The sequence below is a fragment of the Chelonus insularis genome, unplaced genomic scaffold (genome assembly GCF_013357705.1).
Source record: "Chelonus insularis isolate UGA/USDA-ARS -01 unplaced genomic scaffold, ASM1335770v1 contig_93_pilon, whole genome shotgun sequence".
NCBI lineage: Eukaryota > Metazoa > Arthropoda > Insecta > Hymenoptera > Braconidae > Chelonus > Chelonus insularis.
Window position 1 is genome coordinate 894,147 of NW_023276782.1, and position 27,473 is coordinate 921,619.

The 27,473-nt window shown below is 26.7% G+C and overlaps 1 protein-coding gene across 1 annotated transcript in view; it reads left to right on the plus strand.

Moving 5' to 3' along the window:
- The first annotated feature begins 21,126 nt into the window (after window positions 1-21,126).
- The window catches only part of LOC118072453 (disintegrin and metalloproteinase domain-containing protein 10-like), a 36,243-nt gene continuing 29,896 nt past the window's right edge, over window positions 21,127-27,473 (plus strand). The window contains exons 1-3 of the mRNA XM_035092341.1: window positions 21,127-21,302; window positions 24,008-24,063; window positions 24,163-24,834. Coding sequence (XP_034948232.1) covers window positions 24,741-24,834 — 94 coding nt within the window. The 5' untranslated portion in view covers window positions 21,127-21,302; window positions 24,008-24,063; window positions 24,163-24,740. The remainder of the gene's footprint in view (window positions 21,303-24,007; window positions 24,064-24,162; window positions 24,835-27,473) is intronic.

The window sequence follows — 27,473 nt, forward strand, 5'->3', positions numbered from 1 at the left end:
ACTTTGAACTAGTAATGTGAAAAATTCCTCTGTTTTAAATTCAAAAAGTCTGAATAGTCAAAATTATAGAGTTTTTTTCAGAAAATTCTCGAGTTATTCATTAAAAATTTTATTTTTCAAGTTGAAAAACCACTAATCATTGAATAGAATAGAATTTAGTTCAAGCACAAAAATATACGAACAGCTCGGTAGTCAAGAAGAAACTTATTCAAAACATTTTAATAAATTACACTTTCATTGTATAGTAATATTGTACTGTATTATCTATTGTTTTGTACGAAATATTTTTAAAGTACGGAAAATGTTGCCAACTGGTAAATGATGACTGTCGAGCTTTGGTCGCAAACTGTGGACATAAATCGCTATCCTATATGTCTCCTAGGGGACTCCTCCATGGGGCGTTTGTTCTCTGTACTCTTCCCTTTTACCGCTTTTCCTAACTGTAAAGAAGTTTACGCTCTTATGGATTACTTTTCCAAGAAATTCTGTCACACAACTATTATTTCACGTCAACACGTCACCGCTTAGCAAATTTCTTGCATACTTGATCTCTCTTTTCACTTAAATATAAATTTGCTTTAACTTGAGTGAATTCTCATGTACACGTTTTAGAAACATGATAGTTTTAAATAAAATATATTAAATTAAAATGTATATCAAAGTATAAAATTAACTTCAAGCTCTATAGCGGATGTAAAATATATTTTACGACCAATCAGTAAAATCGTCTACCATCCGGATATCAACGCTTATGCCTCTCTAGTCGATTTCACAGTAATCCCAACGGTCTGGATCACACTGATACGCAGAACATCCTGGTGTTTTCCATTCTGTAAATTTTTTTTTTTATTAAACTCTTCTTTTTTTCGTACGCGATTATTTTTTTTTCTATCTATTTTGTATAAATAAAATATCTCACTAAATGACAGAATATTAAGGACAATTTTTTGCAATATTCAACTGAAGTAGCTATAAATTTCAACCATAATATTTTATAGCACAATTTAGACATTGATATTTTAGTAGGGTAAAACGGAGCTAGTTGAGCAATTTTTCATTTGATCAGTCATAGCTTTTCAACGATTAGTCCGAATTGTTTGTTTCTAGAAGTGTTTGTGGTATTTAATTTCTAATAAGTCACATTTAAGAGCTATATCCATTCACATATCGGCAGTCAGGACCTGTTTTGGTACCAATCACAGACAAAATATGAAATTTTTAAAATGGATATTTAAAGCTAAATTACTCGAATTAAATCCTTTTTACACTTACCCCTTCAATTGAATTTTATAATTTTGTTAATAATAAACTGCTTATGTAACGTAACTGGTACATATTTATTATATTCATCGAATAAGGTCCAGTTCCTGTAAAAATTCAAATTTATTAGCAAAAGCACCTTGTTTTGTTCGAAAAGAATAAACATTCGTTTAATAAAAGAAACAATGTAAAGAATGTATTTACGAGAGACCGACGATAGATAATTTAAACATATTCGCCACCAGGCACGAAAGTAGCGTGTAAATATCTGGGGAATTTTTTATTTTAGTTTTCAATTGGTGATAAGATTTACATGAAACTCTAGCCAACGTTTACCAGTATACATATCGGAGTAAGTGAATTACTACTCTCGAAGTGTTCGTGAACTGCATTATAGCACGATGAGGGAGCCTACATTTGCAATGCATGCATGACATGTACGATGCATATATATATATAAGAGTCTTCATCGCAACTTTCATTCACTCAACATTACGAGCTGACGCATATTTGAATGATGGATACATTTCAACTTTATTACGTTACCATGTCTTTCCATCGGAATTTTGATGAATTTTATTTACGAATAAATTTACTCTAGTTTGTGTTAAATTGTTTACATCAACATATGTAGTTAAAAATAATCATAAAATTAACATAATACTTGTGCTAAAGGCAGCTTTAATTATATAGAGTAATTTTATTTGAGGTATTTCGCAGAAGACTGTCACTAGTACATGTTTAGCTAGACATAAACAAAATAAATTTAACAACTAGTGTACGAAACACTTGAAAGCATTCATAGAATGTGCAAAGCAGAGAAATTTCGTATTTTCGTAAAATATAGAATTCTCGTGTAATAGAGTCTAAGTATGTATACATGAAAAGCTTGTAATATAGGGAATGGTATTCGGTATTTTCGTGGAAGTGGTTAGCTTGGTAATTCGCTTCCTCTGAATCCTCACAAATATTCTCTGACGTTAGCACTGCATCGACATTATTTGAATAAAGTTTGCTATGAAAGATAGTTAAAGTACCTTTTTTTATAATATATTATACTGAAAAAAACAATTCCAAAAATCATACAGAAAATTCTTGATTTATGCTATTTTATGCCTTAAATACTGCCAAGAATTTGTTTTTCTTGAATCAAAAATAAATAACTATAATTTCCAAACAAAAGTAATAACAATAATGTTCACAATTTAAGCATTTTATCTGCTTACTTTTGATTATATAAAATTTAGAAGAGACATTTGGAGTATTGAATTATAAATATATTGATCGCAGATTTTCAATAATAAATTTTCAATGTCATTTTTCTTATTCCAAATATTTATTTATATTTATACTTTCTTTATTTTACTTAATATGGAATTGAAGTCACTTAACACAAGCCAACGAAATTACTTATTGTTAATAAACAGATGGTAATTTCAAAATTAAAAAAAAGAAATTATTATGGAATGATAATGAGCCAAAAAAAATTTTTAAATTGAAGAATTTTGTTTTCATTTTCTCAGTGTACATAAAAACACACAATTATGTAACTCAGTAGAATATTATTTTTTCCGTTTTTATTTGAGTCAATGATCATAAAAGTTTGGTAAGTAATTTTTAAAATTAATGTATACTTCAGTCTAAAGAGGTATTATTTTGAATGTCTTTTTTACTTTTATAAATAATAACTGTATTCCGACTAAAAGGAAGTCGAGAGTATTACAATAAATATTAACGCAAATGTTGTTCATTTAAGTGTTTATAAATAATCAATAGCACGTGAAAGATGAAAATGTAAGGATATTGATTTTTGTTACATATATTTACCTGGAGGAATATTTTTAATACCATTGAAAAAATTTGCAAAGAAAGTGGGAAATAAGGAAAAAAATTTATGAAGAAGATGATTATATCCTAGTTTCTGTTTTGAATTTAATGTGAAATTTTGTGGAAATTATTATAATTTATTCTCTGTGTGAGACTCTAGAAGGGAAGAATATTAAATTTAAAAATTTCGAAATTGTTTTAAAAGATTAATTGGATTGAAGGATAAATTGACAGTATACTCATGGGGATAAATATATATATGCCAAGTTATAAAGAAAACTTTGCGTATGAGTTTTAGAAAAAAAATATATTGAGATTTTATAGAAAGTAGATCATCGTACATAGAAAAAAGTATCTAAAAAAAAAAGGTTGAACGAATAAAAAAATTTATCTAGGTATATAAAAAAAAGTTTGTAGAAATATGACACATATCATAAATAAATAAAAAAAAAATGAAGCAAATATAAAAAAAAACTTTTATCAAATTATTTGACGATATTTTAATTATTTTATTTTTTAACAATCATTTTTTTTTATCTAATAAAAATGTTGAATATCATTTTGATGATAGAATTTCTAGCAATTATTTTCTATTTAACTGATGTGCATACCTTAAGTACCACTGCATAATTTTTCATCCTACTTAACGGAATGAAAATTGGCCATAATGATACATACATTTCACTAAATTAGAATCATTAACACGTCACACTCGAGAGCACCAAAAATCATTTAGCCATTTGATGACAAGGTTGTAATTGTAGAAAAGTGTTAGAACTGGCTGAGTGGTAATTCTTGAGACTTGGAAACGTTATTTGAAGCAATAAAATGGTCTTTAAAAGATGGTGTGAAAGTAAGAAAGAGCAAAAAAAAAAAATAAAATAAAATAAATGAAAAAAGTAATTTAAGTATGGATTCAATAGAAGAAGTAAAAGCATATTTGGATTAACGTTTGCTACAACAGTAATAAAAGTTATTAGCTGAAGATGAAGAAAATACTGAAGACCTTCATTTAACACTTTCTAAATAATCAGTAAAATTATTCAGATAATTTGACATAATATTTGATATCCAAGTAGTCATAATTAGACAGTACAGTTCAAATCTGAATCATTGAAATAGGATCTGATTGACAGTTGTCATTGTCTGGAGAGTTGCTAACTCTATTAGTTGATGAAGTTTAGAATTAAGTGGAATCAATGTTATAGATATAGTGATAGTGAATACGATATTCCAAACTATCAATATCATTCCAAATATGCCATGCTCCGTTTCCTTTGTTACGGTGAATTAAACCTCTCTAACTGCCAATAATTTTTTTCAATGAAATATATATTGCTTTATGTGCAATTTTTATTAATATTAATTTTCTTTCATGATCACAATATATATTTTTATATATTAATTTATTCGAAATTAAAGAAAATATTATGTTTAGGATTTAGTGAAAATCACACTTCTGATAATAGATTATTAGTTCAATATCAATTTTATTGGGATTTACTGTGATGCTCTGATTATTTTTCATCAGAATAAAGGATTTATTTTATGCTCAGAGAAAATTTTTTATGATGAAAAATCAGTTCTTTTACTTTTACAAGGTATTTTTCTATCTTAATAAAATATCATTGGAAAGGAAACTTCGAGTACTTCCACAAGAGTAATAAAATTCATTCAATATTAAAATATTTTTATTTCAATAAAGAACCAATTAAATATCAACTGCATACCAGTGAACGTGTCAAGGTGTTGAAATTTTATTGAAATATTTTTTAAAAAATTCCCCCTGAAGCAGCAAATTGATCGTTAAAATGAATATCAACTTTCCCATTAAGTTATTATAATGGGGTCGATTTTTAATATTCGTAATTTTTTTATATCTTTACATTTTAAGACATCTTAAAGCACATTAGAGGGTTTAAAAATTTGTGTATGTACGTACATATGCCACGTTTTTCGATATCTCGAGAACCACTGAAGAAATTGATTCCGAACAAATTTCATTTGAAAGATAATTTAATGAAGATGATTGGAAAGGACTTTAACCAGATTCAGTCCAGTAGTTTTTTATTTATAATAAAAAGACTGTAAAATAAGTTAAGTAAAGAAGATATTTGAAATTTAGTCAATTATTTTGACTATGATTCTATTCGATAAATATTAATAAATTATTATTATAACTAATTTTATGTGAATAAACAATTTTATATTATTTATAACACTAGCAATTTTTTATAAAAAAAAACAAATTTACAAATAAATGTAAAGTTCGTCGTCAAAGCACAAAGTGTGCCTGGATCCATTTTTTTTTTTACAAAATGTTACAGCGACATCATAATAATAAAATATGTAGGAAACAGAATCCAAGTATTTTATCATAAATAAATGATACTTCTTCCATAACAAACACAAAGATCTTCTCAGGACGAATTGTTTCCCAACGGGTAGAATGTTTGCATTGATAAATATTTTCAAAAGATCCTCGAGCCTTTGAAGCATGAGAATGACAGTATCTGTATGATTTCAAGATACGAACGCCCTTAAATGAGGTAACGTCTGAGCAAGCTGACGCCAGTCACACTATAGCAGCTGCAGGTAGGATAACAGCATCCGCCTCTCTCCATCTATATTCTGTTCAGAGGATTTCCCTGGGCACCCTGTGATATTCTACTCTTTCTAGAATAACAGCTTTGTTGGAGAAATAAATTCAAACATCCGAACATAGCTTGGAACAGTAACATGACCATTCGGATTTCGCTCACTGCAATAAATCATAAACTCAATTAACAGCTTCGAAATACTCTCGTTTGAATTTAAATGCATATCCAAGCATACAGTTGTGTATATTTGCTAGAATAAGGGAGTATGTCTGAGTGATACAAGAGGCACTTTCCTCTATCCAAAACACCTCTAGAGATGTCAAGGCTGTGTTTACTTCAAATATTTCGTATTCCTATTTACCTTCAACTTGACGTACTTAAAAAATTAAACACTAAACAATGGCTTCACTTAATGACTGAGCTAACTCTAGAAGGTACATTTTAACCACTTAGAATAGGAATATAACTTTTGAATAAAAAATTTTATCCGCTTTAAGGTTTCTATTTTTAAAGAGCTTCGCAAATATCTGCATACAGAAGAATGTTGAGTATTTTTTTTTTTTAAATTGTTGGACTTTAAAGCATTTAAAGAGTTGTATATTTAACGAGTTCTAGTTTCGTTGGTATTTAAAGATTGAATTGTGATTGATATTCAATTCCATCAATTGATTTTTCATGGATCAAATTTTTATTTATTGAATATTCTAGGATAATGTAATGCTGGACATGGCTTTATATCTAAAAATTAATTTCTCGTGATACAGTGGTAGGAATGGTTTTTAAAAGTTTGATAATTGATGGTTGTTTATGATATTTTCGTACCAAGTTTGAGTTCAACAACATCAACTGGCAGATTTAATGATTTAGATTTTTCAAAAAGTTGTTTTAAAATGTAATTACTATCATGGTGAATACTGTATGCATTAATTATAACTTGAAAATTACTTTTTAATGCTTTGTCGATACTTGAATTAATATCTTGATGAAAAATTGAAATCAATGAAAAAAAAAAGAAGATCAAAGCAGAAATTATTATGATGTAAATATTAACATTCCATTTATCAGAGATTTTAATATTTTGGTTCTTATAAGAGACATGATTATAAAAAAACAAATAGAGCCAATAATTGAATATCTGAGATGTTAAAAATCTTCATAAATGAAATATCAATATTTATCTTTTTTTTTCCTTCAGTTTTCTACTTGAAGTAAAAACCTATCTCATAAATTGATTCTTCGAAAATATTAACAAACTTAATATTTTTAACTTTGTAACTATTTCTTTACAAATCATTTCAAAAGTCTCTGCTATATCAATTTAATTCTGAAATTAATTGAAAGCAAGAAAATTCCGTTTTTTAATTAAGTTCGATGAAAAACTCATAAAGTACAATCAAGTTCAATACCTTCAAAGCTCCATGGAAATAAATTACAAAGGTTGAAAAATTTTGTGAATAGGTAGTACTTTGAAATATAGATCATAGCGTAAAATGATCTTTGTATATGGTAAAGCTTTGCTATCAATTCAATATCAGTTTTTATTCTTTTTATCGAACTCTAGGACGAATATATTACGTCCTTTAATATCACTTAGGCATTAGAATTTTACGTGTCTCCGTCTCTACTCTGCTAAGTGAGTCAGACATGTGTCTGTCCAAACGGGGCTTATCTACTTAAGTGGCGCAGCAGCTAAGCATATACTGGTCTGATGAATTCCTTTTTTCTTTTTTTCTTTTTTGGGAATAAAATAATTTTATTTCGTTAGATATATCTTTTAATAGAATTTTATCAGTTGATTAATGTAATAAATCATGGAGAATAATTTGAACAATAAATAATGAGATTTTTATTGTTACTAAGTGACGATGTGGTTAATGTGATGCTTTAATAAGGAACATTGATTATTAGAGAGAAATATAGAGGAAGTGAGACAAACTAAAGTGAAAATTTATTGACCAGTGATACATAGAGACATCAGAGCCTGATGGAATTTAACGAGTTAAATTGTCAAGGGATCTCGTATTATTTCCGAATAGATACTATCGTGTCGGCAAACTAAGTGGTTGCTATTTCAACATCCGTAACGACGTAACTACGGGTAATCAACTGATGAGCATTAGTGATACTGAAAGCCCCCAAGTCACGTGTGTCAAATGTCAAGACACTACCCTATAGTAATCGAATATTCTCGATAATATGTCTGGAATCATCAAGCCGATGCTTCGTAATTTGTAAGTCCAATCAAATCATGTAATTTATAACGGTTATTTTTCCTTTTTTAGTAAAAAAAACAATTAGGATTTTTTATATGATTTATTTTTCTTTATTTTATTAAGAAAAATTTTTATTTGAATAATATTATTACTAAAATGAATACTTAGTTTGGTTTTTCAACAATGATATTTCTTTTTTATAAAAAAAAGTGCACTGAAAAAATATTTGAAATTATTAATAAAATAAAATTGAAAGTTGCTGATGTGAATTTGTAGGATCAAACATGTTTACAGCTTATCAAGCTTATGAATTGTTTACTTTAGAAAAAAGCTGTCAATGAATGAATTGATTTATAAACTTTATAGATAATAATTTTTAAACAAAAATTCTTTGCAAATTTAAATTGATATTATTGTAGGTTATCTGAAGTTTTAGAAAATTTACCATATGTAAAATATATTTTATTCAAGGTTTTTATTATTAAAATATATATAATAGTTATTTAAAGAAATCGAAATACTCATAGACATTCTAATTGTCTTGTTAACGTTAATTAGAAAAAAACAAATAAAAAAAGGATTTTAGACTCTATTTGTTAGCCAGGAAACGAGCTTCTGAAGATGTCACTGCTGGAAGTGCCGGGCATAGCCTCTTCAGTATGTGGAACAATCATCACTTTGTCGTCATTGCCTCTTTTCTAAACTACCTTTTTCAACCATTTAGTTCTCCTTCTCAAGTCTTCTTGAGTACCTGTTATCCTCAAATTTTTGAAACTGATTTCCTTTTTTATCACACTTTATAGTTAAATGATGATATTATTATAAAAAAAAACTACTAGCATCTTGAATTATTTTTCAAGCTTCATATAATTAATAAAATTGCAGTAAAATTATTTTTTCTCAATATTAATTATTACCCCAAAACACAAATATATGTGGTTTGTCCGACTAAAATCAAGTAATACTACTTTTTTTGTTAAATAGAGGTTTTTATTGTGTGTGCCAAGAATTTCCGCGTTAATCTTTCAATGTTTTTATTGTAGATTTGAAAGAAGAATTACGTTATTTCATTTTTTCATTTTTATTAGAGACAATATTTGTAGTTAGCGAGGATTTAAAATTACATAAATGTGGGATTGTATTCCTGTAGAGATAAAAGTTATAAAATTAACGAAAAAAAATCTATCCTAAGGGTTATATAAAAAAAATTAAAAATATTAAATTTTATACTTTGTTCGAGTAAAGTAAACAGCAGGGGACTCTTATGTATGTCGCATTCTAACATCTCACGTGCACTATGAAATGTAATAAAGTCATAAAAAATTTTTAAGTACATGAAGAAAACGAGTTCGTGAGATAATATAAATAAGGAATCACATTTTTATGCTATAAATTTTTTTTTAAAAGATATCAAAAAATACAATAAATTTTTAAGAAATTACACAGTAAATTCGATAGAATTACATTTTTTTATTTTTAATCTGACAAATTTTATAGTAGTTCATCATTTTTTTGATGCTGAGAAAAATATGTATATATATATATTTATAAAAAGAAGGGCTAAATTTATTTGAATGCTGAAGACACTTATTTTATTATATGTCATAAATTATTCATAACAGTGAATTTATATTTTTTTACGTCCTTCTAAAACTTCTTCGGACCATTTTTTTTTATTTAAACATTTTAGCATAAATAATTCGTCATAATAAATTTAAAGTAATAATCTACTTACATTTAAACAGTCAATTATTAATGTTTATATAAAAATTAATATTTTAGTAAATTATTTCTACAAAATTGGTAATTTCATAAATGAGAATCCATATTAAAAATTAATTATCCATCGTTTCAATCAAAGCTTTAATTAAAAATCTCAGTAAAAATAAATATTGAGGCTGCATAAAAAATGTAGGAAAAAAATTTGCTTCTATCTACCAACTGATTTATCAAATGAACCAAGCATTAACATAAAAAAAGTTATCTTTACCAAATAAAAAAGAAAAAAAAAAAAACTTTTCTATTTTAATTAGAACTGTTCTGTAATTACAGCGAAAATGAAATGGGTTCGTTATACTAGAAGTTTTTTTTTTTTTTTTTATTATTATCTTTATCGAGAAGTTAAGATCGATTCTGAGTGTTGACTTTGGTAGAATTTTTGAGCTTGCAAAGTTTCTTAGTGGAGAAACATGAGAAAATAGACATAGTATAGTAAATCCTTGCAAGTAGGAAGGTTGAGAACTTGGTGGCTTCTCATTAATCTCTCTATGGTTGTGGTGGCGTAGAGAGTTCGACGTGATCCTTGCGGCTCAGTTTCTACGATGAGATTTCGTTTAAGATGAAGTACAATAGCACCATCGCGTACTGTTCATCGGTTTATATATCGGTAGCAGTATCCTCAAATACAAAGTTCCAAATTAGTAACAAACTTTATCGTAGTTTGTTTTGTTAATTGGAAATACGTCATGAACAGTAGTATTACTTTAAAGACACTCAAAATCTAATTTAATCAATTAAAATTGATCTAATCTTATGTCTCTTGAGTTTGGATATTAGTTTGTGTATATCTCAGAATTTTAGTCGATTAATGTTGACAACTTGAACTGGGTTTTAATTATTTTCAAGATAACTCCATTTTGGAGATTGATTTTGTTAGGAACCTGAAGTTACAATCGTTTTAAAAAAAGAAAGAAAATAAGACAAAAGAGTTTTGGAGTAAAAACAAATTAACCATTCGATAATGTTGTTAAATATCAATCATATAAGGTAGCTATTTGTTAATTATTTAAAAATAATCAATCCAAATAGTTTGAGCTTTAGACCGACTTGAAATTCCAGGTGAACATTCCAGAGATATTTAGAAGTATAAAGAAAAAAATACTACGATTGAAAACTTACCTGAGCTTCTGGGCCAAACTTTATTTTTATATTTATACACTGAAAAAAATTTGTAGTTATAGAAACTCCCTAAAGTATCTTTACAGATAAATCGCTGTTAAAGCAATACTGGGTATCTATAATAGCTATCTACATCGTTGATGATGACTAGTGACGTTACATGCTTATAATCTCATCTCTACCTATAAAATTATGATATCAATGTCATTTGATTAGCAATATCTAATATGGTAGTTAATCTAAAGGGGTACTGTATTGTTCCTACAACTGTTAATTTTTTTCAATGTATATAATTTTTTGTAACAATCAGAACTGTTAATATATTTTTCTATAATTATTCAAAGTTCGGAGGATTTGAATAATAATGTTTTTAACACTTTTATCATTATAATTTAAGATTGAAATAATTATCTTAATAATTGTTGACCATTGTTGAATTTATTATACTTTTAAAAAGTTAAGAGAAAATATTTTATTAAAAGACAAAAACGTTAAATAAATCAAATGAATCATTTGGAGAAAAAGAGAAGCTATTTCTAACTTAGAGTTTTTATTTTTTGTCTTTATAAAAGGATCTATACAATATTTCATATATTTATTACAGCTATTCAAAGGAAATAAATAAGTTTTTACTTTAACTAACTTAATGAAAAAAGCTCGTAGAGAAGAATATAAGAAATTAGTAGGAGGATTAAATTGAGTTGGCTGAAAATGAATTTTATCTTCAATAAATATTTTCAAATAATCTCGTACGTCCGGAGGAGGTTGGCAAAAAAGCAATCGTATAAAGTGTTGATTTTACATCGAAGTGAAAATGTGTAGAAATTTTTTGTAGCATTTGTAAGTTATTTTATTAATTGAATTATTAGAAACAAAAGTACTAACATGAATGGCGAAAAAACAAAAGTGGGATGACCATCTTATTTTCAACCCATATGTGACTCTTGCCAATTCTCCACTCTCTTCTCATCGACGATGTAAAATCCTCTGTGCCAGGAACACATTTGGTTGTCTGGTGAGTATTTGCTAGCAGTGCCAAACACGCTTCGTTCTTCCCTACTATGCTACTCTGCTTTTCCCCAACTTCTTCTCTCATCCACAACTTGTTCTTTACGGTCCCGACGGGCGTTCCTCCACCATATAACCCTCTACTCTTTTCCGATTTTATTCCATTTTTTTACCCTCTTTTGCACTGCGACGTGAGATTTCACAGACGCAAGCACTGAATATTTGCATATGAACCCTGAGACTCACTGAGATTTCGGTCGTGTTGTTACATATAGAAAAATAAGGAAGAAAAAATATATTTGACATGAAAAAATATTCGGGTGAATTCTTCCAATATGAAATACTTTTTACGAACGAATTTCAACTGGTTTCTAAATTGTTTATGTAAATAGTTGGAGTGACCTTTTTTAAGATTCTTGATTGTGTGTCTTCTAGAGACACAAGAGTATTTTTTTTAGTCAACAAATAGTTGGCATTTGAATTTTATTAATTTTTTTGTCAAATGCGAAAGTAGAATGGAGATTAAAAAGCCATAGAATAGGTGAGACTTCGTCTGCATAATTAATTTTAACACCCTACTGTGTTAGCTTGTCTGTTGTGAATTAAACTAATAGGTAGTGGACATAGAAAATTATTAACTATATTTTTTATTAATCAAATCATTTCTGAGTAAAGAATTATACTGAAACGTACCTTGGTTTTATTTAACAATTATATTGCGACATTCTCAGAGTGTGAATACAATTACTATTAGGCTTGACGAAATTAATTATGCTGATTAGACATCCGATTGAGCTCATTGACATTAAAAATACACAGTATTGTTTTGATTTTCAATTGTTTCTGACGGTGACAAATAAAAATAATTATTATACAGGAAAATAAATGTCAATATACCTTATTTTATTTGATTACTACTCCGATAATTAATTGCATATGTCTATTACTACTTATTATTTTTTAAATCATTCGATTTTTTTTGTTTTTTCAAAAAACAATCAATTGCTTGCTATTAAAAAATAACTGACATTTCCCAATGTTAATTTTAATTGAAACAAACTAAATCAGATAAATCAGTTTTCGATGAAATTTTGATTCCAATATGTTTTTACTTGTTTATTTAAAAAAAAAATTGATGGAATAAAATCAATAATATTTTTCAGATTATATTGATAGAAACATGCTTCGATTGGGCCTTCAATGAAGTCGGTATGTTTTTTGTCGCTAGAATTGGTACAGAAAAAATAGACTATGTACATAACATGTTGATAGACATACATACAGACATACTTTTGCTCAAAGACAAAAAAAAAATTTTTTTATGGATTGAAAGTCTAATAAAAAACTTCAGAAGATTATAAAGTTTTTTTTTAAAAAAAAAAAATTATTGAATTCATCAGCTAAATAATTGATTTTGAATAAACCTATTACAGCTTAATATCTTAATTGTCATTGCATTAGTTATCGTTTTATTGTATAAAAAAATCGCATCAGGAATTTGTTTATTCAATTTAAATCTTTTTCATAGCGAAAAAAAAAAATTGGAAGTCGAAAAAAATAATCATTTTAAAACAATAGTATTTTATTCGAAGTATGTTGAAAAAGCTTTTCTTGTCAATTTTTATTATTAATAAACTAAAAATAAAAATTACATACTCACCAGAATCGATGATATAGAACCTTTATTTTTAGATTTTCTAGTGACAAACGAGCTCCACTACTTATACAAAAAACGATTTAATATTCATCGAACAAAATACCAAAGGATTTTATTTCAAGGTAGTATTTTACATCAATACAAGTGTTCTATCATATTCAATTTATGATCATTTCCCTCGAAATTATTCTGCACTATTTGAATGCACTTGTTACGAAGGGAAAAAATATTCTGCATCAATTTGAAAGAAGTAATACAAAGACAATGAGATATTATTTCTTTGAATTCAGATTCTTAACACAGATAGGGAGAATAAGATAAAGAAGAAAGCAGTGGCGATTGTACAATCACGCCATTTCGTCAGTTCAACTTTCAAGGGAATTACTCGATACCTAAGTTGAATGAAGAATGAAAAACAATGGCCAGAATGCAAAGAATGGTATGCACTAAAATTAGAAAAAAAAAGAGAGAGAGACAAAAATAAGGAAGAAAGGAATGGAAAAAAATTTCTCTGAAGTTGTTAACGAAGGGCTGGAAGTTGGAGCTTGCGAAAATAGCAACTAGACTTTTATTCGTAGATTCCAGTGCCCTTTTACAAAGTGTACAACCACGTTTGGTGCCTGAGTTTCATACTAAAATCGTAGGCGTAATTGTCATGCAAACCTGCCTTGAATAATGGAGCACTCGGATATTCATACGATGGCTTGCACGTCTGGAAAATTCGTAGAAAAATTTTTTTTCCGGAATTAATTAATTAATTAATATTTTATTACAACTGCATAAAGAAGTTTTTATTTTATTACCCCAATTTTTTATGACAAGGATGACCCTTTATGAATTATTTTGATTCTACCAAAAGGTTTCTGGAGTTGTGATTTTTTTAAATTATTTCTAATTTTGTTGTTAAATTATTAGACCCATGTATTCTATTTCAAAACATAGCACTTACATGAACAAAAAGAACGTTAAAATTTGTGTGTTCGCCACTAAAAATCTTGTCTTCTCGAAAATAAAAGAAGAACTGATAAATTACGCCTGAATATTCGCATTTTAATAAATAAAAGAAAAACTAAGTTAAATATTTTTGGGTGAATGAATATAAAAAGATTATTATTATTTTCATTTAATGTTCATTATGAAAATATTTTCGATAGCTTTATGTTGTGTTGCATAAAAAAGTGTAGAAATACTTGAAAGAATTCATTTTACAATTAAAAAAAGCAAAATCAATATTCTTCCTGTGTATCAGAAATTGATAGAAGGATGAAAAAAAATTCATCTGATAATTTGAAAAAACATCTATTGTTTGAACAGAAACAAGCTTCCAGACATTTCGTAACGAGTTTTCCAATTTTTAAATCAATATCAATTAACGACTGCGATCTTTTTTTTTTTTTGTTTATTTAAAATTTTTTTGTCTTCAGACAAATAATCAAACACAGAATCGAAAAACCTTGTTAATAATAAATGTAAAGATATAATTCCCTACAGAACAACAACAGTTGTTCGTTAAAAATGGTGTCATTAATAAAATCTTTCATTCTTCTCCTTGTAATAAAACATAAACATTAAGGTTGTTTGGCATCCACATATTGGTAAACATAATTCAAACCAATGATGACAATAAATTATTACAACTGTAAATTTGTTACATGGAAGTTAATTCAATGATAAGTTTTTTATTATAGTTTTTTTTTAAGTTTTAAAAATATTTTTGGGCTTAAATCAGGAGTATTGTGGGCCTGAAAAATAATTATGAAAATATGTTTATTACTCAAATGCCATTATTATGTGTATTAATCATTTCAAAATTCAAAAAACCATCTTGCCCCGTGTTCCCCTACTGTGGATCGACTGTGTCAATTGTTAACAAACCATCAACTTCCGGTAAAATAAAATAAAAATCATCACAAGAGCTCAAGCAATTAAGCTGTCAACTGTGATCCTATCGATACCAAATTACCTTAAAACAACAAAAAACAATATTTATTACATTAAATGTAAATTTTATAACATAGTAATGTTATTAGTCGAGAATGTATGTTTATTTAACGACTCAATAAGGGTATTTTATGGCATGTATGTATAAAAGTTGTAGAGGACACGATGTAGGACTTAATATCACACTGTTAACCGACCAAATAAACGCCTCGTTTCTCTCTAAATTACAACTCACATTACGTTGGTGTGCAAGGCTAGTCATAGAATACGACAAGAGTAAGTTACATATAAACGTAAATAAGTTACATCAGTAAATACATGAAAACCAAAATGTGTAACAAACTTTTAGCAAAAGCTCATCCTCTCATCGCGTAATTTGAAACTTCGTTTTCTGTAGTCCCTTATTCTGGCTTGTTTGCTTGTGTTCTCAGTGGCTTCTTTCTCTAATTAACGTTGATACGAGCAGCTCACGGGCTTAAAGTAAATTGTAAAGTATATTATAATCAGTTCCAAACACTTTCTAAATAAATGAATGTTTTAAATAATTTTTTTTTTTTTTAGTTAAAATAGTTGTGACATAATTTTAGTTTACTGTTTCTGAAAAACGTCAGTATAAAAAGTTTTTTTTTCCAGGATCTCCAAGACGATTGCTATTCTTTACAGATGCATCTCGATCGTCGAATCTTTTAAGCACATTATATTTCTCGTTTATTCGTTCTATTTTATCTCAAAGAATACTTCTTTATTTCGATATCTCCCGGGGTTATTTCATGGATAAACTGGTGCTTTCCAAATGCAATCCCCCTAGCTCGTACAATAAGTGAGGGCTTGTATATACAATATATTAAATTGTCGTAAGGTGAAAAATTTATGCTTCTACTGCATTAGAATTTTTATAAATATCTTATTTGACACGCTGTGCATACAATATGCTCAATTCTTTTGTTTCTGGTTTAAAGTCTACATGGATTTTTGTGGAAACAATATTTATGGGGTTTTTAGGAATAAAATATGGAGATTGGGTATCAAATGGAGTGTTTTAAAAGAATACTCTTTTTTTTATTAACAAATTAAATAATTTATAGTTTTTGAGGGACTCTTGAATGAATATTTGTTACTATTTTGGTGCAATTAGAATAATATCATTAATATAAGTGCATCACAAAAATGTGTTACAATTTGAAAGCTTATATTTCTAAGAAAAAAATCGTTAAATAATGAAGCGAATAGGAGAAATAAATAAGTAATAAATGGACTAAAAATCTTGTCCAAGTATATTAAAAAATTAATAATTATACCTTTTCAGTTAATACAAAAAATTTCCCATCTTTTTCGTATGTTTAATATTTTAAAAAATGATTTTGCTGTATTGTAGAGAAAGTACGCTAGAATAATGGATTTATTGTTAAGGTATTTCGATTGCTCCGGACCATATGAAAAAAAACACCCAGGGCCCTTTGAAATTCGTTTCTTTTTTTTTATTGAAACATACGTTTGATTTTCTAACAACCTTTCATCCTAATGTAAAAAAAAATAGTAAGGTAAAATTAATCCCAATCGAAATAGCTTAAAAAATATCATTGGCAAAACTTTGTAGCTGAAATATTATATTAATAGAAAGAAAATTTTTAGTGATATCAGGTTTCAGTTTCAACTTTTTAGTTTAATGACAAAGAGTTGTCACGGAGAATCTGTTGTTTATTTTACATTACAATAAATAGAATAAAAAAAGAGTAGAAGAAAAATTTTGATTCGATTCTTTTTATTGAGAAACTTCACGAAGAAAATTTTTTAAATGTTTCAACTTTGCAATGAAAGTTATTTTTAGTGTTGTATGGAATGTCGTATGGTAGAGAAGACTTACTAAAATTGAAGTAATTTTTATAAAAGCATTGAAGCCAAATATGGACCAATTTAAACATTTCTTAATCAAAATACAACTTTATTGGTCTCATAATTTACCGTAGTTATTAATTCTTATATTTCCTAATAAATAGCTGTAATAACTCGAATGTTAGTAGATATAAAAGTTATTTGATTTATTTTCATTTTATTTTATCTACCAATTTCAATTAATTTTACTATCTAATTAAGTTGATAGCTATTTTAATTTAAAGTTAATCAAGTTAATGTCATAAAATTTATGTTAATTCGATTTTAAAATAGTTAAGAATTCTCTCATATCATTCGCTAAACATTTTATAGATCTTTTCATTCATTTTTTTAGAGAGAATGATTATGTTATTTCATTTATTACTCTCATTAACCCAGTAATACCTTTACGAAGTTATTTTTTACAATATTTATTATTCCAAATGTGTAATTACTTGTCGATAAATTAAAAATAAACAATAGTGATGGAGATATAAATTACTGAAGCGTATTTGAAAATTAAATTATAATAATAATTATTTGAATACATACCGTTGAATCAGTGAAATCATATTTTACGAATTTTCTATTTTTATTTTAATATGAATATTTGTTTACACAGCATCCGAAAATTAATATTAAATTTTTTATTGACATTTAAAAATACCATCATTTTTTAATTACATGAACTTATAAATACAGCTTTTGTGATGTACTATATTTTAGTGATATGTAATTAAATTTTTTTATTTCGTCTAATTAATAAAAGTTAATGAATGCTGGAAAATTTTTATACAATAGCATTTACAATGAATAAAATATAACAAGTACGAAAAAAAAGAAAATAATGCCTGTGTATTTCTTTTAAATATTAACAACTTCAAGTAAGAAATGTTAATTCAATTAATAAAAATAATTGGAAATATTTTTAATGGAATATTCTATTGAATTTCATGAAATTTTGTTTAAACAAAGGATTTTGGTATGTGGTTCAAGATTATGAATCCTATGCAACAATGCATGATTTTTTTAATCTGAAAAAAATATGTATGATTTTATTGAAGGACTAAACTGTTTTTAATAATATTCATTGTACCATAAATCATTGGCTGAATTGTAGAGTTAAGCAACATAAGCATAATTCTTACTTTATCAGACACCATGGATCTTGAAGAAAAATAATCAATTCAATAAAACACTGGAGTAAACCAATGCTCAGATTATTCTACTCAAAATAATCGAGCACCAGAAAAATGTCTTTTTTCAATGAATTATTTTTTAATTATTTAGTTCTAATAATTATCAGAACTAAATTTATAAAAATGTTACCATGTCAATTTAAAAAAAAAAAAAAAAACATTTTATTGTGACTATTCAAAATTTCGATTTTATTAATTCAAAAAAATATTAAATCTCCATTGGACTTTTTCCCTTAGATATATTGAAGAGCAAAGATTACTAATTAAAATGTCATTTTAAATCTAAAAAAATCCTCAACGTTGTAAAAATAACCAATATTCCCCACGATCAATTTCTAAATCCATAGAATAATGAAGAGTTGAAGAATCCAACTGACTTCGTTAGCAGGATGTCATTCAAAATGACATTCCAATTAATAATTGTCACTTGACGATTTCCAGTGATTTTCACTGTTTCATTTTTAACGAGTAATAGACATGAAAATCAATGGCAATGTTCTTAACATATCATTATAATTCAACAAGACGACGAGTCCTGTTACAGCTCCAGGATAGTCTTATTCCTGCTACAAGGTTTGACTTGTTGGAGTACCAGGGCAGTGTCTTGTACTTGCAATAAGGTAGTTACTACCTCAAGATAGTTGTGTTTTAAGCACTATCCTATTTTATGGTTCTCTTTTTTCCATGTAAGAACTGGGGAAAGAAGCTGGGTAATTTATTTGAAGTAGGACCCCAATTCTTATCCTTCCATTTACTAAATTTATCAAAACTCAATTGATCTACAAATGGATGGGCGATTAGAAGATATCTTAGTCATTGAGATAAAGTTTCTTTTATTAGATCAATAGAACTCTGATGGGACCGATGAGTAAATTTCTTCAAATCAAAGATAAACTTGAAAGTTATATAATCCATAGATCTTATCATTGTTCGAGCCATTATAATAACACTTACTCCTTCATTTTTTCTTTAATTGAAGTTGGAAGATTCACATTTATTTTTCGCTATTATATCAAAGACTACTATTGCATTGTTAAGATTTATTTTTAATCTTCGATAATAATACTTAACGTCTTAAATAAATTTATTTTCTCGGAAGTTGGAAAACTTTTGAATTAATATTTTATTCATTCAGCTATAAATGAAAAAAGAGGGAGAAAAGCAAGTTTATAATAAAGAAAGTTTGTATTTCAATACGATAATATAATCATTATTTTAATGATTTTGCTATTATATTTTATTTAATAATAAAAATGTCACTTGACATTTTTTATTCTGTATTTGATAATATTTACAACCGTCTTTTTAGCGTATTTAAATGACAAATGCTATAACAATAATCAACATTTCATTGTTTTTATTTACTTACCTGAGCTTATAAATGCAAAAATCATATCATATAAATTCTAGGATAAACCACTGCTTTATATTTTTCTGTAAATCAGCAAAGAAATTGACAGATGGAGAAAAAAAGCTTTAGATTGAGGTTTAGTTAGGAAAACCTTAGGAAAAAGTAACAGCTAACTCATGTCGAATTTTTTTTTCTCACCAATTTGTTAATACTGTGGTCAAACCGTAGTCTTTTTTAATTTTGTGATGTCATGAATTATTTCTTTTATTAGCCTACACCTAGTGCGGTAGTTGGGATGGAGTAAGAGATTGTTGCATGATATATTTAAAATAATTAATAAATTATTCTTTAATTTAAAAATAAAATACAATGGGATTACATCAATAGGATTATTTATATTTAATAAAAGTATTAGGGAGCCTATTCAAAATTTTATTTAATAATAAATCAAAATTTTAATTCAAATAATACAAAAATTAATTATTAACACGAGATTTTAAATTCTTTGAAATATAATAAAGATAAATATTTAACAACTTACTTGTGATATTTTATAAAAAAAAAATTTTGTTCTAAACTTTATAATTTGATTATTTAAACTCAAGTTTCACTTGAAGGACATTTTTGGCTGTTCCTACCAAGTATCAACATCCTTTTTTTACATTTTTAAATGAAAAATTCGTTTTGATTGGTTAAAATAAAATCAATATTTAATTTAAAAAAATTCTAAAGCATTGTTAAATACAATATTTATTAATTAAATATAGTAAAAAAATATTTCTTAAAATAAATTAAATAATTAATACTCCATATTATTACCTATTTCATAATTTTACATTTTAAATAAATAACGCATGGCTGTGTAGTGTGAAATGACGTGACAATTAAAAAATCCCAAATTATTATTAATTATCCCAATTAATTTACTAACTTAAAAAAAAAATAACCCTTCTCATTAAATATAACTGGATGATGTAAGCCAAGTGCAACGGTTTTCTCACTGTGGTTTAATTTTTTCATCACATGGGTAATTGTTTCTTTTTTTTTCATTGCCTGAACATGAACGAAAATTCTCTTCAACTTACATCCGGCTTCACGGCGCCGTAGATTCGTCGCTATCCCCTCAGCTCCGTATGGCTCTTATCCTTCTGGTGTTTTTTTTTATTTTTCGTTCACGCTACTCTTTCTCTTCTTGTCCCTCTCCATCCCCAGCTTGCATCCCCTCTTTAGGGGGTTGCTCAACCTGCCACACCACTCAGGATGTCTTACCACCACTATCTAGTGCGCCGAGCGCGCTCCACCGAGTAGGGTGTGTTTGAATCAGACAGACTTTACCCTCGGACGAATACCACGTGCTCTCGATAGTTTGCTTGTATTTACTCATAATATTTAGTCTTTAGTGTAGACAGTAGAAATTAGTGCTTCATTTACATACCAATCGAATAAACAATTCTACATTATGTTCAATTAATTTTGGTGAGTAAAAATATTTTTATTTATAAAATCATTTTGTTTGATAAGAAATCATTCATGGTAAACAATTATTATTAAAAGGATTGAAAAAATAAAATATTTAAAAAAAAAAATTCAATAAATCAGTATCAGTATTGTAAACTACACTTTTTGAATAACGTAGATTATTTATTTAGTATTGAATGCATTTATTTTAATTTGATAACAGATAATAAAATATAAATTCAATAAAATATTTAAATTTAAATCTATCACGATATCATGCATGGTTGAGTAAAATAAGATTATTCTAAAAAATTATTTTTATTATACATATATATATTATACATATTTCTGTTAAATTGATATTATATGCTTTTTTGAGCTTTTCATTTATTAATACTAAAAAATATTTGTATTGATATTACAATGAGAACAAAATTTATAGTGAACAAGTAATATTTTTTTGAATTAATGAAATCAAAACTTTGAATAGTTGTAATGAATTTTTTTTTTTGAAAGAGACATTTTTATAGATTTAGTTCTGGTGGGGAATTTGAAATAATCAAAAAGTAATTCGTTGAAAAAATACATTTTTATTGTGCTTGATTATTTTAAATAGAATTATCTGAGTATCAGTTTTTTCTAAATAGTTTATGATTCTATCGATTATTGAAGAATATATTATTCAATGCAGACCTAATAAAATTTCTTTAAACAAATAGTTAACAAACTAGAGAGTAAATAAATCATTCAAACATTTTTAATTTATCACTAAGTTTTTAAAATTTTTTCCTATTAAATCGTTGAGACATATTTATTAGAGTTTCCACACGAATGATTTATATACGTATTTATATTTTAAGAGTAGATTTTTACAATTAATTGAATGCAAACAGTTATTTTTCGACAATAAAATCAACCTCTCTTGGCCAGTTTACCAAAACTGCATAAAATATTACTTCATAATGTCGTAATTATTTATCTGCAAATAACTAATGATTCAATTATGTACATAGGGTATACAATTATAATAAACAACATCAATAGCAGCCCGTCGAATTTCCTGAATTAATTTTGAATACTATAAAAGCATTGAAATAATATCATTACTATGATTATAATGACAATCATATAAACAGTTGAATTATCCTAGCATATTATTCGGAAGATGATAATAGAAACTACTATAGATATGATTTACTAAAATTAATAATAAAGCTTTAAAAAATTATTGTGATAACATTTTTTAAATATTAAAAGGACAATTAATGAAATGTCGTTATTGAAATGATGTTAAGTGAATGAATAAATGTAAAAAGAATTCAAGTTAATGGATCAATATAAAATATAGATTGCATTTGAATAATTCGAGATAATCAATTAAAGTTTATTTAAAATTTTCTTAAGCTTACTATTGAACGGATTTACGTTTCCATTTATCACCGTCATGAATGGGATTCTTTCAAAGAAGAACGGAAAATAAGTTAAAAATTGCTATTTTCCTATTCACCATTTTTTTATGTGACACAATAACTTTTTATTTATATCAATGGATTTTTGTAATAATGAAAAAATCGTTTATTGTTGGAGGTTTCATGTTGCAATGCAATAAAATATCTTTAGAAATCCTGGCAATGTTTTCTAGCTTTCAAAGGTGAATTGTCTTTTTCTGCAATCTTTAGAAAAATTAGTATCACTTCTAAATTGAAAGAAAAATTTATTTTTATGAAATAGAAAGTGTAGTTCAATTACTAGAGATACTCACACATCTTAACCTTTTGTAGCCAATATTTCTGTAACAAACTAACAATAATCTTGTAACAATAATATTATTGTTGGATAATGATAATTATTAACAATAAGAATATAGTAATGAATATAACAACAAATTAAACACCAACAATAATAGCAATAATAATTAATTAATTATTAATAGACAATATTTAACAATTTAAATATTTTTAAATGTCTAAAAAATACGTGGTTTTTTATATGCCTAAACTTATCTCATCAACATAATTTATTTTTTTAAGATCTTGGGCTACAAAGGGTTAACATTTGATAAAGATAACGTACCAAATTTCAGATTTTTTTTTAATAACAAATGTTAACGATTTTTAATGCATTAATAAATTGAAAACCTGATAAACGAAAATCTCAATGAGGAGTTTTAAACGTATATTAATAAGTTAGTACATTTTCTCGAGAGTTCCACTTTACCTTCTCTTCCCCTAATTTGTTATATTCTCCTGAAAACATCCTATGAAAAAATAAAATGTAGATATTGGTGCAAAAATTTTAATAATATTAAATCTTAAATAATAGAAAATAAATTATATTACAATTTTCGCTTGTAATTAATTTTTTTTTTACAACTAAATTCATTTTATCAGCTACGCTCTTTTTCCATGGAGACTTTAATTTTTGAAATAATATTTCTGATGAAGCATTCAAATCAAATAATTGCCCTAGAATCTTTCATTAATTTGTTAAATAATAGAAATTCTTGTTGTAAAATTCTTGTACTAAAAATAATTTTATTAAATTTTCAATACTCATACATGAATATTATTATTGTTGTTTTTATTATTACTAATATGGTAGAGTTTTTTTTCAAGACCAAAGTTAATTCCTACTCTAAAAATTTACTCAATTGGTTCGAAATGATGATATGCAATTAAATATAGTTCCAACGTAATAACTTTAAAATACGTTCTACAATGTAGGATACCAATGAAGGGGGTGGCTGACAATTAGTTCTCAATATTGAAATAAAATTAAGGTAATTAAAATCATTCAAGTAATGAGAATCATTGCAATTAATACTTCATCATCTATCTATTGGCTTAGTTGACTATACTTTTATGTAATAAAATTTCAGGCATTAACAAGTGAAGAAGCTGAGATAGAACTTTAACAAAAGCCTCCAAGGTATAACGTGATACAACGACGACCAACTTTTGCCTGACAACCTTTTATTCAGGATAATGGAAGCCAATGCTGGGGGCAACAAAATACTATGCTTGTAATGCTCTTGGTGTTTCTCACCTTCTGTTAATACGGATTTTACTTTGACTCAACTTTAAAAAAAAGACTTTTGCGCTTCAAGTTTTGACGACATTTTTATTTTTTTATTAAAAAACAACACCAGTTATTTTTTCTTATGTTCAAATGAACCACAGTTTTTTTCTTTCAATGTTACTTTTTTTATTATACTCATCAAACAGCTAACACTTGTTGTACATTCTAATACAGTCTGAAGAAAAATGATTTTAAAGAGAAAAATGAGACGAATTTAATTGATGGTTTGTAGAAAGAAAGTATAATTTTGATAGAAGAAAAATCCAAGAGAAAGAGTTAACTGAATGGAGGGAGGAGTAGTCTAGGCAAACAGGTAAACTCAGTACGAGTTGAAGCATTCAAGTTGCTATAAAGTTTCTCACCAGCACGGAAGCAGAAATGGAGTCAAAGTTGTTTGGAGTGATGTTGCTTGCATGGCTAAGGCTTGTTGCTGGCTCACCACTGTATCCACGATTCATAATGCCTGACGAAGGTACACAAAATATGCTTTTATTGAAATAGAAAATAAAAAATAATTTATTACTATGTGGGAATGTATTTAATTAATTGATCATTTTCCATTATTACTCTGAAAGATGAAAGGGAAAGTAATCTTATTTTAACTTGATCCCAAATGAAAATTAAAATTTTATTTCAATGGAAATATCAAAGATAAAACTGCTGTACAGTTAAAATAGATTGCACAATAAAACCTTTAGCATTTTTTATTTTTTTTTTGTTTTGTTTTTTCAACATATTTTTTTAATGATTGCAGTGAGTGGATTTTTCATTTTTTTTTTTTAATTCTATGTGCTGTGTCGTAAGAAAAACTTCATAAGTTTCTACTTACTTTATGATTTCTCTTTTTACTTATTTCTTTCATCCTGTTTTATGCTCACATGTTGGAGAATTATATTGATGTGTTTCTCGTGTCGTTTTGCACTTTTCACAAGCGGATGTCAGCATTTTTGTAGTTGAATGCTACACAAATCCATCTCTTCTTCTCTTATTCGAGTGTTGACACAGCCATATAACAAGTCGTTTCACAAAATTTTATGACCCAACGCTTTACAATTCTCGGATTCTGCAAACTCTAGTGTTACATCAAACTTTGTAATTATATGATTGACAAAAAATAATTGGATAGGAAAAAATTCAACAGATTATCTTGAAATTTTTATGTAGGTTATTTCGAATTAAAAAACATTTTTACTTTCAAAATTTTTTATCATACTTAAGGGATAATAAATATAAGATTAAAAGATAGATCAATTTTTTTGGTAATTAATAAAATAAAAAATTTAAATAGTTGCAATGAATTATTTTTTTCTGTTATATAATATTCTTTAACAGTTAAACAACCGTATATTAATTATTATACTCTGCTTGTTATTGTACAAAGAATATTTTTTATTAGTCATAAATTATTGTAATTATTAAAAAAAATAATTTAACTTATACAGCTGATATTTTAATATGGATTTGATCAATGTAACATCCAATGGTGCTGCAAAACGCATTTTTAGATTGTTAAAAAATATCTTTTTACTGTAAAAAAATTTTTCTTTACGATAAAAGAAGATTATTTACTATTAAACAAGTAATTTTGCTGTAACCAACACTTCGATAAAATATTTATTTACAGTAAAAAAAATCACACACAAAAAATAAACTCTTATTGTGTTCGATTATTTTGAATAGAATTATCTGACAGGAAGAAGATTCGAGTTTGGGAAGAGGGTTCTTTACAATATTTGGTAGTTGTGTTGTACGAGTGCATACTAATTTTTTTTATTATATAATTATATTTTTACTAATTTGTCAAAATTTTTTAAACATAGTAATACGAAATCTCTTTTATAAATTAATAATGGATCAATCATAAATTCTATACATTCTAAAAATTTGTGATAAAATAATATTGATCAACAATGAGCCTATTTATACTTGTACAAGTTTGTAACGAACATTGAGGTAGTAAAAAGCTCATTCAATTTTTGTCGTTTTAGAAATTCCTAGAGCTGATAAAAATTCTTTCCGCCAAATTCAGCAGAATAACTTCAACAATTGTTTTCATTCCTCTAAAATGCAATCTCGAAAACCATTCTATGACAATTTTTCGCTGAGTTAGGAATTTTTGAAGCAAAAAATAAAAATTAAGGGATAATATTTTTCGCTGTCTATTAATTCATGAACGTAAAATAACATATCACTATTCTTAAAGTGTTGGCTATCAATAGGACCACTTGAATTCAGCGAAAAAATGTGAACATTTCATAGAATAAATTGTCAAAGAATGGCAGACGTTTCAACGTGGTTTACTCATGCAAATGAAAAAATCCAAAAATCAAAGATATTTTTTTTATTTTAACTGGATTATCTGCTGACAATTGTGTTTTGCTACTATTGGCGCGCCAATCATTAAAATTTATTTGGTGACTAAAAATCGTTGCAGGAAACGCGAAAAAGTCCAATGAAAAAAAGTAGATAAAAAAATAAAAATTGAATTTTAACACACACTGTGTGAACATTTTTGTTAAAAAATTCCATGTATTCCTTTTCTGTAACAAAGTGGAGAATGTGAAATTTTTATGACAATTGAACCTGTCAAAGTTAGAGTTACCTACAGTCTACGAACATATACATATACTTTTATACGTTGAGTAGTCGATCAGGAATATTTTTTTCTTATTTTTACATTTTAGTACATTATTGTTTAACACATTGACTTGCATGGTGGTTTTTTACCTTCAGCATTTACGATAAAAACAGTAATGAGTTTTAAACTACATCAAAGGATAACGTGAGTTAGCAAAAAATTAGCCATCACTTATTGGGATTTCCGGTATAGACGAAGAAATGCATTTCGCAATATGATTGGAAAAAAATGAAAATAAATGGTGAATTTATTACGTTAAGCGGGTTTTGTTTTTTGTCTATATTCAATGGAGTTATAAATACGTTGATCATCTAGATATTTCATTTTTGGAAAAAAATTTTAAAAAACGAGTGAAAAGTGTATAATGTTCTTTAGAAGATATGAATTTTTATAACGATTTCCTAAAAATAAAGAGATGGATGGAGATTATGAGATGTTTTTTTTTAAGATAACAAAAATGCAATGAAAATAAG